Source organism: Oncorhynchus keta, chromosome 7 (genome assembly GCF_023373465.1).
Source record: "Oncorhynchus keta strain PuntledgeMale-10-30-2019 chromosome 7, Oket_V2, whole genome shotgun sequence".
Classification (NCBI taxonomy): domain Eukaryota; kingdom Metazoa; phylum Chordata; class Actinopteri; order Salmoniformes; family Salmonidae; genus Oncorhynchus; species Oncorhynchus keta.
Genome location: NC_068427.1, coordinates 18,722,107 through 18,741,285, shown reverse-complemented (window position 1 = coordinate 18,741,285; position 19,179 = coordinate 18,722,107). Strand labels below are relative to the sequence as shown.

The 19,179-nt window shown below is 44.8% G+C and overlaps 1 protein-coding gene across 1 annotated transcript in view; it reads right to left on the bottom strand.

Annotated features, from left to right (window-relative positions):
- The window catches only part of vwa8 (von Willebrand factor A domain containing 8), a 97,283-nt gene that overhangs the window by 8,874 nt on the left and 69,230 nt on the right, over positions 1 to 19,179 (bottom strand). Inside the window, exons 38-41 of the mRNA XM_052522109.1 lie at positions 15,134 to 15,242; positions 14,878 to 15,034; positions 3,366 to 3,474; positions 1,892 to 2,017 (exon numbers count right to left, since the gene is read on the bottom strand). Of these exons, the coding sequence (XP_052378069.1) occupies positions 1,892 to 2,017; positions 3,366 to 3,474; positions 14,878 to 15,034; positions 15,134 to 15,242 (501 nt within the window). The remainder of the gene's footprint in view (positions 1 to 1,891; positions 2,018 to 3,365; positions 3,475 to 14,877; positions 15,035 to 15,133; positions 15,243 to 19,179) is intronic.

Sequence of the window (19,179 nt, the reverse complement as noted above, 5' to 3'; positions counted from 1 at the left end):
CCTCTCTAGACCGACCAAAAATATTCAACACTTGGAGCTAAATGAGATTAAAACATGTGTATTTTGTTTTTGTGAGTACAGTGCCTTGCGAAAGTATTCGGCCCCCTTGAACTTTGCGACCTTTTGCCACATTTCAGGCTTCAAACATAAAGATATAAAACTGTATTTTTTTGTGAAGAATCAACAACAAGTGGGACACAATCATGAAGTGGAACGACATTTATTGGATATTTGAAACTTTTTTAACAAATCAAAAACTGAAAAATTGGGCGAGCAAAATTATTCAGTCCCTTTACTTTCAGTGCAGCAAACTCTCTCCAGAAGTTCAGTGAGGATCTCTGAATGATCCAATGTTGACCTAAATGACTAATGATGATAAATACAATCCACCTGTGTGTAATCAAGTCTCCGTATAAATGCACCTGCACTGTGATAGTCTCAGAGGTCCGTTAAAAGCGCAGAGAGCATCATGAAGAACAAGGAACACACCAGGCAGGTCCGAGATACTGTTGTGAAGAAGTTTAAAGCCGGATTTGGATACAAAAATATTTCCCAAGCTTTAAACATCCCAAGGAGCACTGTGCAAGCAATAATATTGAAATGGAAGGAGTATCAGACCACTGCAAATCTACCAAGACCTGGCCGTCCCTCTAAACTTTCAGCTCATACAAGGAGAAGACTGATCAGAGATGCAGCCAAGAGGCCCATGATCACTCTGGATGAACTGCAGAGATCTACAGCTGAGGTGGGAGACTCTGTCCATAGGACAACAATCAGTCGTATATTGCACAAATCTGGCCTTTATGGAAGAGTGGCAAGAAAGCCATTTCTTAAAGATATCCATAAAAAGTGTTGTTTAACGTTTGCCACAAGCCACCTGGGAGACACACCAAACATGTGGAAGAAGTTGCTCTGGTCAGATGAAACCAAAATTGAACTTTTTGGCAACAATGCAAAACGTTATGTTTGGCGTAAAAGCAACACAGCTCATCACCCTGAACACATCATCCCCACTGTCAAACATGGTGGTGGCAGCATCATGGTTTGGGCCTGCTTTTCTTCAGCAGGGACAGGGAAGATGGTTAAAATTGATGGGAAGATGGAAGGAGACAAATACAGGACCATTCTGGAAGAAAACCTGATGGAGTCTGCAAAAGACCTGAGACTGGGACGGAGATTTGTCTTCCAACAAGACAATGATCCAAAACATAAAGCAAAATCTACAATGGAATGGTTCAAAAATAAACATATCCAGGTGTTAGAATGGCCAAGTCAAAGTCCAGACCTGAATCCAATCGAGAATCTGTGGAATGAATTGAAAACTGCTGTTCACAAATGCTCTCCATCCAACCTCACTGAGCTCGAGCTGTTTTGCAAGGAGGAATGGGAAAAAATGTCAGTCTCTCGATGTGCAAAACTGATAGAGACATACCCCAAGCGACTTACAGCTGTAATCGCAGCAAAAGGTGGCGCTACAAAGTATTAACTTAAGGGGGCTGAATAATTTTGCACGCCCAATTTTTCAGTTTTTGATTTGTTAAAAATGTTTGAAATATCCAATAAATGTCGCTCCACTTCATGATTGTGTCCCACTTGTTGTTGATTCTTCACAAAAAAATACAGTTTTATATCTTTATGTTTGAAGCCTGAAATGTGGCAAAAGGTCGCAAAGTTCTAGGGGGCCGAATACTTTCGCAAGGCACTGTATGTGTTTGTTTGGGTGCACGTGCGTATGGGTGGGATGTCTTAGCGTGGGAACATTGTGTGTGTGGTTAATGGCTAGTTGTGTGCGAGAATGTGTGTGATCGAGACCATAGATTTGCAATTATAATAATCAAACACACCACAGGAGTCGACCCACCCACGCACGCACGCACACACACACACACACCTCTGGATCCAGCTCTCCTCTGCGTTTGTAGATAGCCTTCTCTCCCGTCAGTCCATCTATGATCTTAGCATCATCCAGCTCTCCCAGTGACTGATTCTTCAACCACTGACGCTCCTTCCCTTTGGCCTGGGGACACAGACAGAGAAACACTGTCAACATATCACCCACTAATCAACTCTGATAGGGATAGACTAATTCCCAAACAATCAGAACAATCTAGGGGCCAGTATCCTGAACTCATATGAAGCCTCCTCTTGAAAAGCATGGAGGATCTTTGACCGTGTTTTTAGTCCATGAAGAGGCTTAGTCTGGGTTTGGGAAACTGACCCTCAGTGATCAGAAGGCTCAGGGTGTTTCATCACTACTGTTTAGGAGATTAATAAAAAAACTCCAATATTTTCGTGGAACCACAAATGCAAATATTTCTCTGTGTATTTGACAGTGCAAACAGAGAAAGACTGATTAAGTATGATAGTCAGAAAAAGGTGATATTGAATACGGGTAGATATCTTCCTAAACGGTCCATAACATGTAACAGCAGGACGGGTCACTGTTCACACACGTGCTTTAGATTCTAAACAGACCTGACAAGCTCAAGCAGACACAGTAGAGGATGTTATCAGCTAATGCTACCACACACACACACAGAGAGAGCGATAAGAGATACATTATAAGATATAACATAATGCAGCCTACACTATGTAGCCTATGCACACAACATCCTAGTCCAGCCCAGCCCAGCTCCACCTGGCGTGGAGTGCACGCATGCACTATATATACTTGCGAGGACTTTTTGGCGACCAACAACTCAAAATCAGATTTTCCCTAACCTTAACCCTAATTCTAACCCAAACCCCTAAAATAGCCTTTTTACAAGTGCGGACTGGAAAAATGTCCTAACTTTTTTTTGTTGCTTTACTATTCTTGTGAGGACTTTTGGTACTCACAAGTATAGTAAAACATTTACACCCACACCCACACACACACACACACACACACACACACACACACACACACACACACACAACCCTGGAGCATCATAGAGCTTGGCCTCATACTCTGTAATCATTGTCAAGTACCAACAAAAAAATCCCACTCTTCTCACACCCATACACACAAACACAATTACACACGTACAGCTACTCACCTCTCCCAGGAAAAGATAAAAAGACAGAATCACATTCCTGAGATTTGGCCACACCCCTTGTCCAGGGGCCCTCAGCTGGACAACCAATCAGAGTGCTCGTTAGGGCCAGTGCCCACTCCTTCCTATTATTTTCACACATACAGTATGGGGTGACTGTGCTCATGTCACATGGTGGCTATCTTAATGTCACCAAAAACGTTAATACAGTCTGATTTTCTACCTATTTCCCACCCAAGGTGCGCACAGTTTGCACTAGTTCTAACCCACTGAGGACTGGTATTACCAACATGGGAACAGCACTCTGGGACATATCGTATGTGTTGTTACCTGTAAGCTGTCCAGAATGATGCGCAGGGACTGGACCTGTCTTCTGACGTTTCCAGAGAAACGCTCGTATGTCGATGCATCATATTCACTCATGTCTATCTCCTTCAGCCTGGTGAAAGAAGGGAGGGAGCGAGAAACAGTGAACCACTGTTGCCATTATTCTAAAAGGAAAAATACAACCGAGATCAGAGCCAATGTGTACAACATTCATCCTAAATTAAAGGTAATGGGTGTTGACAAGCATGTTAGAGTGTGTGAGAAGTGTATAAAGGGATGTTTCCATAAAGGGATGTTTCCTGTTTAAGGGCCAGTCCTGTTTAATAAGGGCCAGTCCTGTTTAATAAGGGCCAGTCCTGTTTAATAAGGGCCAGTCATGTTTAATAAGGTCCTGTTTAATAAGGGCCAGTCATGTTTAATAAGGTCCTGTTTAATAAGGGCCAGTCCTGTTTAATAAGGTCCTGTTTAATAAGGTCCTGTTTAATAAGGTCCTGTTTAATAAGGTCCTGTTTAATAAGGTCCTGTTTAATAAGGTCCTGTTTAATAAGGGCCAGTCCTGTTTAATAAGGGCCAGTCCTGTTTAATAAGGGCCAGTCATGTTTAATAAGGTCCTGTTTAATAAGGTCCTGTTTAATAAGGGCCAGTCCTGTTTAATAAGGTCCTGTTTAATAAGGGCCAGTCCTGTTTAATAAGGTCATGTTTAATAAGGGCCAGTCCTGTTTAATAAGGTCCTGTTTAATAAGGGCCAGTCCTGTTTAATAAGGTCCTGTTTAATAAGGGCCAGTCCTGTTTAATAAGGGCCAGTCCTGTTTAATAAGGTCCTGTTTAATAAGGGCCAGTCCTGTTTAATAAGGTCCTGTTTAATAAGGGCCAGTCCTGTTTAATAAGGTCCTGTTTAATAAGGGCCAGTCCTGTTTAATAAGGTCCTGTTTAATAAGGGCCAGTCCTGTTTAATAAGGTCCTGTTTAATAAGGTCCTGTTTAATAAGGGCCAGTCCTGTTTAATAAGGTCCTGTTTAATAAGGGCCAGTCCTGTTTAATAAGGTCCTGTTTAATAAGGGCCAGTCCTGTTTAATAAGGTCCTGTTTAATAAGGGCCAGTCCTGGTTAATAAGGTCCTGTTTAATAAGGTCCTGTTTAATAAGGGCCAGTCCTGTTTAATAATGGCCAGTGCGAGGCGTGTGTGTGTGTGAGCAGGTGGGCTGACTGATGCCTGACTGGAGTGCTGCCAACCCCTGATCCTCACACATGCTAGCAATCCACGCAAGCACACACACACACACACACACACACACACACACACACACACACACACACACACACACACACACACACACACACACACACACACACACACACACACACACACACACACACACACACACACACACACACACACACACACACACACACACACACACCTGTGTAGCCCAGGGCAGGTGTGTTGTACCCTCCAGGTAAGGGTGGCATATCAAAATATCTGTATTAATCCCAGTGACTGGCAGAGTTAATCCTTTTCCACCATAGAGCGCGCATGCACACACACACACACGTCTAATCCGGGTAAATAGGGGAAGGCAGATATGAGACCAGCTAACTCCCTGAACGCCTGCTGGGGTATTGTCTATGAGGTGTTTGAAGTCTTAACTGAGAACCAGAGCGTGACAAGATGGCGTGTGTGTGTGTGTGTGGTGTGTGTGTGTTTTCAGAAGGTGGTATTGCGGCTGTGTGTGTATCAGCCGTGCGATCAGCCTGACTCTGTCCTGTCACGTATCAGTTTCAAACTCACTGCTAACACACGGGTCAAATCCCAATCACTGGTAACTATGTAGTATAGCGGGTACAGAGAGGCCCAGCCTGCTTGCTGGAACAGATGTGCACATTCAGCTACAATCTGCCCTCACTGCTAGCCTGACATTCAGCTTCAATCTGCCCTCACTGCTAGCCTAACATTCAGCTTCAATCTGCCCACACTGCTAGCCTAACATTCAGCTTCAATCTGCCCTCACTGCTAGCATAACATTCAGCTTCAATCTGCCCTCACTGCTAGCCTGACATTCAGCTTCAATCTGCCCTCACTGCTAGCCTAACATTCAGCTTCAATCTGCCCTCACTGCTAGCCTAACATTCAGCTTCAATCTGCCCTCACTGCTAGCATAACATTCAGCTTCAATCTGCCCTCACTGCTAGCCTAACATTCAGCTTCAATCTGCCCCCACTGTTAGCATAACATTCAGCTTCAATCTGCCCTCACTGCTAGCCTAACATTCAGCTACAATCTGCCCTCACTGCTAGCCTAAATTCTGCCTGCCCTCACTGCTAGCCTAACATTCAGCTTCAATCTGCCCACCTGCACTGCTACAAGCCCTCATAACATTCAGCTTCAATCTGCCCTCACTGCTAGCCTAACATTCAGCTTCAATCTGCCCTCACTGCTAGCCTAACATTCAGCTTCAATCTGCCCACACTGCTAGCCTAACATTCAGCTACAATCTGCCCTCACCACTAGCCTAACATTCAGCTTCAATCTGCTCTCCCTGCTAGCCTAACATTCAGCTACAATCTGCCCTCACCACTAGCCTAACATTCAGCTTCAATCTGCTCTCCCTGCAAGCCTAGCATTAAATAAGAATTTAGCTTTTTAATGACCAAATCTTTATTTTTGATGTAAATGGCATGTTATAGAAGGGTCCAGAAACTTTTGTGATTTCACTTGTGTTTGAGAAACTTACCTCAACCAGCAATTCACTTTCTTATCCTTGTTATGTAGTATGGGGGCTCATGTAGTATGTCCTTGTCATGTAGTATGCGTAGTGTACGTCATTTAAAAAAACGGAAACACTCTCAGTACAGTGAATCAGGTCTTTAGATGTACACATGAAACTGTGTCCTTTAGAACTTTATCAGCAACGCTATACTCCATTTTGTTAAGACACAACCAATACCGCTCCGTCCATTCTAGCAGCAGGCTACATAGAGAATGGAACAGTTCGATAGAGGAAACAGCTCGAGTCGCACAAAATGGAATGTTGCGGATAAAGTTTGGAATGACACATCGTGTCCAACATCTAAAGACCTGTATCACTATACTGAGAGTATTTCCGTTTCTAAAAGGACATATTTGGGTGTTTTTGGAGCCTTTGTTCATGTTTTTTCAGATCCCCGTACGGCACACTGAGGATGAGGAAGTGAATCGCTGGTTACGGTAAGTTTCACAAAAACAAGTGAAGTTGCTAAAAAAGTGTCTGGACCCTTCTATAACATTCCATTTACATTAAAAATAGAAATTTAGTTGTAAAAATAGCTAACTTCTTCTTTAAGCTTCACTCTGCCCTCACTGCTAGCTAAGCATTCAGCTTCAATCTGCCCTCACTGCAGCCTAGCATTCAATCTTCCTAGATGTCGTATTTATATTCAAGTATGACAAAATGGCGACGGCAGAGATGGTCGCCTCTCTTCGAGTCCGTAGAAAACTATGAATTATTTCATTTTTTAAATGTATTATTTCTTACATTGTTACCCCAGGAAATCTTAAGTCTTATTACATACAGCCGAGAAAAACTATTGGATATAAGAGCGACTTCAACTTACCAACAGTACGACCAGGAATATGACTTCCCAGGAGCGGATCCTTTGTTTGGACTACCACCCAGGACAACGGATCTAATCCCAGAAGCTGACCCAAAACAACGACGCCGCAGAAGGAGCGGCCTCCTCGTCAGACTCCCGAGTATACTACTAGTCAATGTCCAGTCTCTTGACAACAAGGTAGACTAAATCCGAGAAAGAGTTACCTTCCAAAGAGACATCAGAGATTGTAACATTCTCTGTTTCACGGAAACATGGCTCTCTTGGGATATGTTGTCGGAATTGGTTCAGCCACTGGGCTTCTCCATGCATCGTGCAGACAGAGATAAACACCTCTCTGGGAAGAGGAAGGATGGGGGTGTATGCTTCATGATTAACGACTCATGGTGTAATCATAACAACATACAAGAACTCAAGTCCTTCTGCTCACCCGACCTAGAATTCCTTACAATCAAATGCCGGCCATATTAACTCCCAAGAGAGGCCTCAAGGAACTTCACTGGACTCTATGTAAACTGGAAAACATATATCCTGAGGCTGCATTTATTGTAGCTGGGGATTTTAACAAAGCAAATTTTAAAACAAGACTACCTAAATTCTAACAGCATATTGACTGCAGTACTCGCAGGAGTAAAATATTCGATCACTGCTACTCGATCACTGCTACTAACTTCCGCAATGCATACAAAGCCTTCTCCCGCCCTCACTTCGGCAATTCCGACCACAACGCCATCTTGTTCCTACCGTCTTATAGGCAGAAACTCAAACAGGATGTTTTCAGGGACTAGAACCATTCAACGCTGGTCTGACCAATCAGAATTCACGCTTCAAGATGGTTTTGATCACACGGACTGGGATATGTTCCGGTCAGCCTCAGAGAACAACATCGATCTATACGCAGACTCTGAGGAAGTGCATAGGAGATGTTGTACCCACTGTGACTATTAAAACCTACCCTAACCAAAAACCGTGGATGGATGGCGGCATTCGCTCAAAACTGAAAGCGCGAACCACCACATTTAACCATTTAAAGAGGTCTGGAAATATGGCTGAATATAAACAGTTATTCCCTCCACAAGGCAATCAAACATTCAAAATTGTTGGTACAGGGACAAAGTGGAGTATCAATTCAAAGGCTCAGACACAAAATATATGTGGCAGAGTCTAGTTAATCACAGACTAGAAAAACAAAAACTTCCACTTCTCGGACAACGACGTCACTCTTCCAGACAAACTAAACACCTTCTTGCCTGCTTTGAGGATAATACAGTGCCACCATCGCGGCCCGCTAACAAGTACTGTGCCCCCCGACCCGCTAATAAGGACAGCACATTATCAAAACCATAGTACCCTCCAAGCTCATCATCAAGCTGGAGGCCCTGGGTCTCAACCCCGCCCTGTACTTTCTCCTGGACTTTCTGACGGGCCGCCCCCAGGTGGTGAAGATAGGAAACAACATCTCCACTTCGCTGACCCTCAACACTGGGGCCCCACAAGGGTGCGTGCTCAGCCCCCTCCTGTGCTCCCTGTTCACCCACAACTGCGTGAGCATGCACAACTCCAACTCAATCATCAAGTTTGCAGACGACACAACAGTAGTGGGCTTGATTACCAACAATGACGAGACAGCCTACAGTGAGGAGGTGAGGGCACTCAGAGTGTGGTGTCAGGAAAACAACCTCTCACTCAATGTCAACAAAACAAAGGAGATGATCGTGGACTTCAGGAAACAGCAGAGGGAGCACCCCCCCTATCCACATCGAATGGACAGCAGTGGAGAAGGTGGAACGTTTTAAGTTCCTCGGCGTACACATCACAGACAAACTGAAATGGTCCACCCACACAGACAGTGTGGTGAAGAAGGCGCAACAGCACCTCTTTAACCTCAGGGGGCTGAAGAAATGTGACTTGTCACCCAAAACCCTGACAAACTTTTACAGATGCACAATCGAGAGCATCCTGTATCACCGCCTGGTACGGCAACTGCTCCGCCCTCAACCGCAAGGTTGACTCTCCAGAGGGTAGTGCGGTTTGCATAACGCATCACAGTGGCAAACTACCTGCCCTCCATGACACCTACAGCACCCAATGTCACAGGAAGGCCAACAAGATCATCAAGGACAACAACCACCCGAGCCACTGCCTGTTCACACCGCTACCATCCAGAAGGCGAGGTCAGTACAAGTGCATCAACGCTGGGACCGAGAGACTGAAAAACAGCTTCTATCTCAAGGCCATCAGACTGCTAAACAGCATTCACTAACTCAGAGAGGCTGCTGCCTACATGGAGACGCAATCACTGGCCACTCTAAATAATGCCACTTTAATAATGTTGACATATCTTACATTACTCATATCATATGTATATACTGTATTTTATACCATCTACTGCACCTTGCCTATGCCGCTCGGGCCATCGCTCATCTATATATTTATATGTACATATTCTCATTCACCCCTTTAGATTTGTGTGTATTAGGTAGTTGTTGGGGAATTGTAAGATTACTTGTTAGATATTAACTGCACTGTCGGAAATAGAAGCACAAGCATTTCGCTACACTCGCATTAACATCTGCTAACCATGTGTATGTGACAAATACAATTTGATTTGGATGTAAACTGTTGCTATTTCTTCACAGGATTTGGTTAGTTTTTATTTAAGGTACACACTCAATATTGCACAACAGTCCCATACTCTCACACGGCACATAGCATTATGCAGTCCAGTGGCGATATGGTTCCCGCTACACATTCCTGTGTGACTCTCCAGCAGCCACGGTTACTTCCTCCAGAACGTTCCACAGACCAGAGAGAGAGAACAGCTAGCCCCAGCTATGGCCAAAAAGGGGGGTGAAAAAAAAACGGAATACTGGACAGAATACTGAATCCTTTTTCAGGACAACAACAACAAGAACCCAGGGTGTGGCTCACTTAGGTTGCAAAGCTACCGGTAAAAGTTGACCAAAGCTACCGGTAAAAGTTGACCAAAGTTACCGGAATCATCAGTAATTTGGATTATTAACCGGTAATCAATGGCAATTGATAATTGGGTAATTTATATAGTATATATTTTATTTTATATCTGTGTCCATACAGAGTTTCTAGTCGACAGACCATATAATGGTTTAAGAGGAATGAACCTAATTAATGAAAAAAGCTTTGAATCAACAATGGCATTATTATCTTATTTTATTTATTTTGTATTTATTTTATTAATTTCAACTCTCCCAACTATCGTCTTTTTTCACAACTGCCACCAGTTTGTCACCAAAACATTTCAAACAAAGACATATTGACATAATAAAATAAATAAAATGTTTTTTTTTAAGGATATTTCATACTGAAACCCTCATTAAAACACCAATGATATTCACTAAATTGAGAGTTTATATTGAGGATAATGTATGACAGCTTTGTCATTCTATAATATATTGTTTTATCATCATTATTTCAATATATGATAATAAGGTCACACAGAGGGCCATAGATAATTAAAGACAAATTACTCAAAACGGACACTAGACATCCTCATGATAAAATTACATATATTCCGTGAACGTTACCAACATTCTGGTAGTTTATTGCTAAACTTAGAACGTTTCTAGTAATATACCCTCTCTTTGCAACCCTAGGCTCACTACACCAACACAACACACTCTCCCCACAGCACCGCTGTTCACAATGACAACACATCTATCAGTAGGGTGTGTGTGTGCTTGTGCATACTGTATTTCTGTAGCCTGCATGTGCATTCACATGAGTTTCAGGTATTACAATGTCATTTTAAGGTCTAAAAGAAAAGGATCTGACTGATGCACAACCTTAAAGTCAACACAGGACTGACTGTTTACACCTGCATAGACAGCTAAGACAACTCAATGAGATCAACTTCTGCAAAGGGGAAAAGGGGGTCTGCGTGAGTGTGTGTGGGGTCTGTGTGCTTGTTTGGGTGTGTGTATGTAAGAGAGAGACACACGCGCGCACACACACACATGCTCGGCACACGCGCACAGCCACACACACAGAGAAGAATTGACAACAGCGTCTCTACCTACTAAGGCGGCTGAAGAAATTGGGCATTGCACTCTGGTCCTCTCCAAATACTACCACTACACTATCAAGACTGTCCTGACTGGTTGCATCTCGGCCTGGTTCGGATATTGGTCCGTCCATGACAGCAAGGCCCTCCAACGGGTGGTGAAGATGGCCCAGGCCATCACTGGGGCCTTGTTCCCACCCATCCAAGACATCTACTCAAAACGGTACACATCCCAGCCACGAGCTGTTCACTCCCTTACCATCGGACAGACAGGAGCTGTTCACTCCCTCACCATCGGACAGGCAGGACCTGTTCACTCCCTCACCATCGGACAGACACGAGCTGTTCACTCCCTCACCATCGGACAGACAGGAGCTGTTCACTCCCTTACCATCGGACAGACAGGAGCTGCTCACTCCCTTACCATCGGACAGACAGGAGCTGTTCACTCCCTCACCATCGGACAGACAGGAGCTGTTCACTCCCTCACCATCGGACAGACAGGAGCTGTTCACTCCCTCACCATCGGACAGACAGGAGCTGTTCACTCCCTCACCATCGGACAGACAGGAGCTGTTCACTCCCTTACCATCGGACAGACAGGAGCTGTTCACTCCCTCACCATCGGACAGACAGGAGCTGTTCACTCCCTCACCATCGGACAGACAGGAGCTGTTCACTCCCTCACCATCGGACAGACAGGAGCTGTTCACTCCCTTACCATCGGACAGACAGGAGCTGTTCACTCCCTTACCATCGGACAGACAGGAGCTGTTCACTCCCTCACCATCGGACAGACAGGAGCTGTTCACTCCCTTACCATCGGACAGACAGGAGCTGTTCACTCCCTCACCATCGGACAGACAGGAGCTGTTCACTCCCTTACCATCGGACAGACAGGAGCTGTTCACTCCGTCACCATCGGACAGACAGGAGCTGTTCACTCCCTTACCATCGGACAGACAGGAGCTGTTCACTCCCTTACCATCGGACAGACAGTACTGAAGCATGAAGTCTGATACCAACAGAGAGACAGTTTCTAACTACAAGACAGACTGCTGAACACTTGAACTAAGAATGTGAAATGTCAGAATAATAGTAGAGAGAATTATTTCTTTCAGCTTTTATTTCTTTCATCACATTCCCAGTGGGTCAGAAGTGTACATACACTCAATTAGTATTTGGTATAATTGCCTTTAATTGTTTAACTTGGGCCAAAAGTTTTGGGTAGCCTTCCACAAGCTTCCCACAATAAGTTGGGTAAATTTTGTCCCATTCCTCCTGACAGAGCTGGTGTAACTGAGTCAGGTTTCTAGGACTCCTTGCTCGCACACGCATTTTCAGTTCTGCCCACAAATCTTCTATGGGATTGAGGTCAGGGCTTTGTGATGGCCACTCCAATACCTTGACTTTGGTGTCCTTACGCCCGTTTGCCACAACTTTGGAAGTGTGCTTGGGGTGATTGTCCATTTGGAAGACCCATATGCGACCAAGCTTTAACTTCCTGACTGGTCTTGAGATGTTGCTTCAATATTTCCACATAACTTTCATTTACATTACATTACATTTAAGTCATTTAGCAGACACTCTTATCCAGAGCGACTTACAAATTGGTGCATTCACCTTATGACATCCAGTGGAACAGCCACTTTACAATAGTGCATCTAAATCTTTTAAGGGGGTGAGAAGGATTACTTTATCCTATCCTAGGTATTCCTTAAAGAGGTGGGGTTTCAGGTGTCTCCGGAAGGTGGTGATTGACTTTCCTGCCTCATGATGCCATCTATTTTGTTAAGTGCTGTTGTTCCAGGATTTTCCTGCAGAAAAGCAGCCCCACAACATGATGCTGCCACACCAGTGCTTCATGGTTGGGATGGTGTTCTTCGGCTTGCAAGCCTCCCCCTTTTTCCTCCAAACATAAAGATGGTCATTATGGCCAAACAGCTATATTTTTGTTTCATCAGACCAGAGGACATTTCTCCAAAAAGTATGATCTTTGTCCCCATGTGTAGTTGCAAACCGTAGTCTGGCTTTTTTATGCAGGTTTTGGAGCAGTGGCCTCTTCCTTGCTGAGTGGCCTTTCACGTTATGTTGATATAGAACTCATTTTACTGTGGATATAGATACTTTTGTACCTGTTTCCTCCAGCATCTTCACAAGGACCTTTGCTGTTCCGGGATTGATTTAAACTTTTCACAAACAAAGTACGTTAATCTCTAGGAGACAGAACGCATCTTCTTCCTGAGCGGTATGATGTCTGTGTGGTCCCATGGTGTTTATACTTGCGTACTATTGTTTGTACAGATGAACGTGGTACCTACAGGCATTTGGAAATTGCTCCCACGGATGAACCAGACTTGTGGAGGTCTACACATTTTTTTTCTGAGGTCTTGGCTGATTTCTTTTGATTTTCCCATGATGTCAAGCAAAGAAGCACTGAGTTTGAAGGTAGGCCTTGAAATACATCCACAGATACACCTCCAATTGACTCAAATGATGTCAATTAGCCTATCAGATGCTTCTAAAGCCATGACATTGACATTTTCAGGAATTTTTCACGCTGTTTAAAAGACACAGTCAATTTGGTGTATGTAAACTTCTGACCCACTGGAATTGCGATACAATGAATTATAAGTGAAATAATCTGTCTGGAAAACAATTGTTGGAAAAATGACTTGTGTCATGCACAAAGTAGATGTCCTTCCCGACTTGCTAAAACTATAGTTTGTTAACAAGAAATTTGTGGAGTGGTTGAAAAACTAGTTAATGACTCCAACCTAAGTGTATGTAAACTTCTGACTTCAACTGTATCTATACGTTGTCTGTTCTCGAGATCCTCATCCTTGGAAGTGAGTTTGACGACATCTGATGATAGCCGGATGACTTGCTCTTCCAGTGTCACCACTTTGTCGGAGTAAATATTTGCGCCATCTTCCAGACTATTCAGACGAGTGTCATGCCTCGCCAAGTCTTCGTTAACGGAGTCGATCTTTATGTTGACCTCGGTGGCGAGAATAGCTATTTGTGCGGATAGGTCAGTGGATAATGACTCCACCTTAGCCAGTCTGTTCAGATTTAATGATAGCCTCCATTACCATGGCTAGGTGGGGGGGAGTCCGTGTCAGGTGAGCCCAAGGCTTCAGCAAAGGCCTGCTCCAAATGTTGTTGTCTCGACATTTTAAATACCTGGTCTTCCAGAAATCCTGCTTATTCCCTCCTGATTCCGGGAAATCTCTAACCAGGATTTCGGAAAACCAGGGAATTTATTGTAAGTTCCCGGAATTTTGCAACCCTAGTCACGAGTGATGATCGAGTATCGAGAAATGCTTCTATTGTCACAGCTATTTGGAACGTGACCATCAGCATGTAACAACATGGCTTACACTAGGCCCGTCACTGACACTATAGGGAGAACGAGAGAGAAGGACACGGGAAGAGAGAGAGAGTGAGCAGGTGAGTGTAAAAGCAGCCAGTGTTGGAGCAGGGGCACCCAAAAAGAGATGAGAAAAAGGGGAGAAAAAGCAGAGAAAGTAGAGAGGGATAGAACAGAGGGAGCCTTCATTGCTGTTGAAAGATGTGTCCTCTCAACCCCATATCCTGAACGAACACACGCACGCACGCACGCACGCACGCACGCACGCACAGAGACCCTTTTCCAGGAGGATCAATCGCAGCATTCATCCTGGCCCCAGCTCCATTCCATCCTAGCCCAGGTTAGAGCCACATACCAGGGATAGCTGTTCAGGAGGAGCCCCTCTGGGTGTCCAAACATAAAGCCCTAATGGAGCTATCCTTTATACTGGGCCTATCAATTACACACACTGTGCATCACAGAGGCACAGGCAAAGGTTTACCGACACCCACCCACGTGGGCGCACGCACACACACACCTGGCTTTGAAGGCCTTCTCTCCCATCTCTCTGGCTGCTTTGCGGACATCCTCAGGGATAGCATCAATCTCAGCCTTGGACAACTGGTGCACCTTGTGACCCGCATCTAAACGGTAGGGTCCCCCTTTGCCACCTAGGCCAGCTGTGTCTCTGCCCCCTACAGGACAAACAGAAGTGTTACACATCACAGACGCACGGAAACACACACATTTCATTGCCTGTTATTACTATCATCTGACCCAAAGTGTCGACCCACCTGTACCCCCGGCCCACTGATTGCCCCCAACATGGGGGGCATTTTTGGGGTCTACCTTGCCGTGTTTGGGGGCCGTCACATCCAGACCACTGTCCCTCTGAACGGTAATCTGAGCGAGAGAGAGAGAGAGAGCGAGAGAGACAGACAGGGAGAGAGGGAGAGAGACAGAGAGGGAGAGAGACAGACGGAGAGAGAGAGAGAGAGAGAGAGAGAGAGAGAGAGAGAGAGAGAGAGAGAGAGAGAGAGAGAGAGAGAGAGAGAGAGAGAGAGAGAGAGAGAGAGAGAGAGAGAGAGAGAGAGAGAGAGAGAGAGAGAGAGACAGACAGAGAGACAGACAGACAGACAGACAGACAGACAGACAGACAGACAGACAGACAGACAGACAGACAGACAGACAGACAGACAGACAGAGAGAGAGAGAGAGAGAGAGAGGGAGAGGGGGGAGAGAGAGAGAGAGAGAGAGAGAGAGAGAGAGAGAGAAAGAAGAAAGGAGATGTCAGTTTGTATTTCAGTTAATTAGTAGTCATTTATTGTTTCTCCAAATGATCCGAGAGACAGAGAGAGAAAGAGAGACAGGGAGAGATAAAGAGAGACAGAGAGGGAGAGAGACAGAGAGAGGAGAGAGAGAGAGAGAGAGAGAGAGAGAGAGAGAGAGAGAGAGAGAGAGAGAGAGAGAGAGAGAGAGAGACAGACAGAGAAGGAGAGACAGAGAGAGACACAGAGGGAGAAAGACAGAGAGAGACACAGAGGGATAGAGACAGAGAGACAGAGAGAGAGAGAGACAGAGAGAGAGACAGAGAGAGACACAGAGACAGAAAGAGACACAGAGACAGAGAGAGAGACAGAGAGACAGAGAGAGAGACAGAGAGGGGGTATTGAAGAGAAGGAGCGAGAATGAGAGAGAGACAGAGAGGGGGTATTGAAGAGAAGGAGCGAGAACGAGAGAGGGGGAGAGTACTCTTATGGCCGGTGGAAAAAATAAATAAAATAACGATCCCAAACCCTCTTCAGCTGTAGACGTTTTCCACCAGAGGTCTATCAGTATGCAGTACACAGCAACACACAGCTCCGCATCTCAGAGTACTCTCTTTCATTCAGCTAGATATGAAGAGAATGTGCAATTTATCTCTCTTCTCTTTCACTGAAGACAGGATGGACAGACCAGGCTCTGTATCCATCCAGCGGAGAGAGGGGGAGGAGGAGGAGGAGGAGGAGAGAGGTCAGGGCCCCTAGCATTTGAGTTCCCGCTCAGTGACACTCTCTCAGCCAAGATCCCACACACACACACACTTGTGCACTGCTCACATACTCTCTCTTATTCACACTCTCCTCTCCGCCAAGATCACACATACACTCTGGCTAAGTCAAGATCACAGTCTTGGAAGCCAGGCACCATGACACTGACATGTTCTCATATAATCTGACACAAAGTTTTCCTTGAATAAGTGAACATTTGACTGTTACTCCCCTTTGTGTGTGTGATGTGTTTTGATGTTGTTCCAGTGTTTTTTGCTGTATCATGGAGTGAGCCGTTGAATGTCTTTATTCAGCCTAATCTGAGAGGAACATTCCCCTGGCTGGACCCCACCTTCTTTCCACTGACCAAACCCCACCTTCTCAACTGTGCCTACGGCATCAAGTGCACGACCCTGTCAGTCTGTGTACAAGGAGTCTGAAGGTCTACTTCCGGTTGGTGGAGCAGGGCGCTTGCAACACCAGGATAGTGGGTTCGATTCCCGGGACCACCGTACGTAAAATGTATGCAGCCACGACTGTACGTCACTTTGGATGAAATTGCATATATTATGACATGAAATATCTAGCTACATGGAGTCTGCTGTGTGGTCGAGGCTCTACAACGTGACACACTTTGTAGCAGAGCCCTGTGGGCTGAGCCCTTGGTACAGTCTATCAGCTGATCTCTATATATACACAGAGGTCAGGTAGATTATACAGCTAAGCCTGATATTTTTATTTTATTTGACCAGGTAGGCCAGTTGAGAACAGGTTCTCATTTACAACTGCGACCTGGCCAAGATAAAGTAAAGCAGTGTGACACAAACAACAACACAGAGTTACACATGGTACAAACAAGTGTACAGTCAACAACACAACAGAAAAAAGTCTATATACAGTGTGTGCAAATGGCCTGAGGAGGTAAGGCAATAAATAGGCCATAGTAGCGAAGTCATTACAATTTAGCAAATTAACACTGGAGTGATAGATGAGCAGATGATGATGTGTAAGTAGTGATACTGGTGTGCAAAAGAGCAGAAAAGTTCATAAAAACAATATGGGGATGAGGTAGGTAGATTGGGTGGGCTATTTACAAATGGGCTATGTACAGCTGCAGCTGATGTTTAAAGTTAGTGAGGGAAATATAAGTCTTCAGCTTCAGCGATTTTTGCAATTCATTCCAGTCAATGGCAGCAGAGAACTGGAAGAGGGAGTGAGACAGAGAGGGGGAATGACTCATTACTTATTGTATCAGAGAGAGATAAGGCCATATGTCTGCTCTTTTATACAGGAGTGTGTGTGTATACAACTGCAGGAGAGAGAGAGAGTGTGTGTGTGCGTGTGTGTGTGTGTGTGTGTGTGTGTGTGTGTGTGTGTGTGTGTGTGTGTGTGTGTGTGTGTGTGTGTGTGTGTGTGTGTGTGTGTGTTTCATACACGTGTCATAGCCCAGTATTGAGGTAAAAGGTCAAAGGACCTGCATACCTGCTCCCATACATGGAGATGGATGCATTCTGTGTGCCACCCCCACATGTGCACACAAACACACATGTACACACACATGTACACACACATGTACACACACACACACACACACACACACACACACACACACACACACACACACACACACACACACACACACACACACACACACACACACACACACACACACACACACACACACACACACACACACACACACACAGTTCATATTCATCATGTGGCTCTTTGTCCTTCACCCAGTTTGTGTCATCAGATCAGGTCCCCAGTTTGTTTGGCAAGGTACATTTATCACAAAGTGTTTTCTACCAATCTGACCCTAAACCCATAAAAAGCTAGAGGTCTGAAAGTAAAACCTTCAGAGGAAACCTTCAGAGGAAGTAGACTTCAGAGGAAACCTTCAGAGGAAGTAGACTTCAGAGGAAACCTTCAGAAGAACTAGACTTCAGAGGAACTAGACTTCAGAGGAACTAGAATTCAGAGGAAACCTTCAGAGGAACTAGACTTCAGAGGAACTAGACTTCAGAGGAACTAGACTTCAGAGGAACTAGACTTCAGAGGAAACCTTCAGAGGAACTAGACTTCAGAGGAACTAGACTTCAGAGGAAACCTTCAGAAGAACTAGACTTCAGAGGAACTAGACTTCAGAGGAACTAGACTTCAGAGGAAACCTTCAGAGGAACTAGACTTCAGAGGAACCTTCAGAGGAACTAGACTTCAGAGGAACTAGACTTCAGAGGAACTAGACTTCAGAGGAAACCTTCAGAGGAACTAGACTTCGGAGGAAACCTTCAGAGGAACTAGACTTCAGAGGAACTAGACTTCAGAGGAAACCTTCAGAAGAACTAGACTTCAGAGGAACTAGACTTCAGAGGAACTAGACTTCAGAGGAACTAGACTTCAGAGGAACTACACTTCAGAGGAACTAGACTTCAGAGGAACTAGAATTCAGAGGAAACCTTCAGAGGAACTAGAATTCAGAGGAAACCTTCAGAGGAACTAGACCTGAATGATCTAGAATTATAAATTAGAAGCATTTAGAAGCATTTCTATGGCGACACCATCCAGGTGGAAATGGAGTCTGGGAGTGATCATTGCCTGTAAGAGGTGAAAGGTGGCGAACACGTGTCTCCATTTTGATGCATCAGCACCTGTAAAGGGAGACTGACTGGGACTCCATTCTGGCTCATGAGTGTCAGTAGAAATGTGTCCGACCATGACTCATGTTGAGTCACCAGTGTCAGTAAACAAGTGACACGCGTGATTTATAAAAGCCATACAGTAAATCACTAGCACCCGTATAAGGGCGA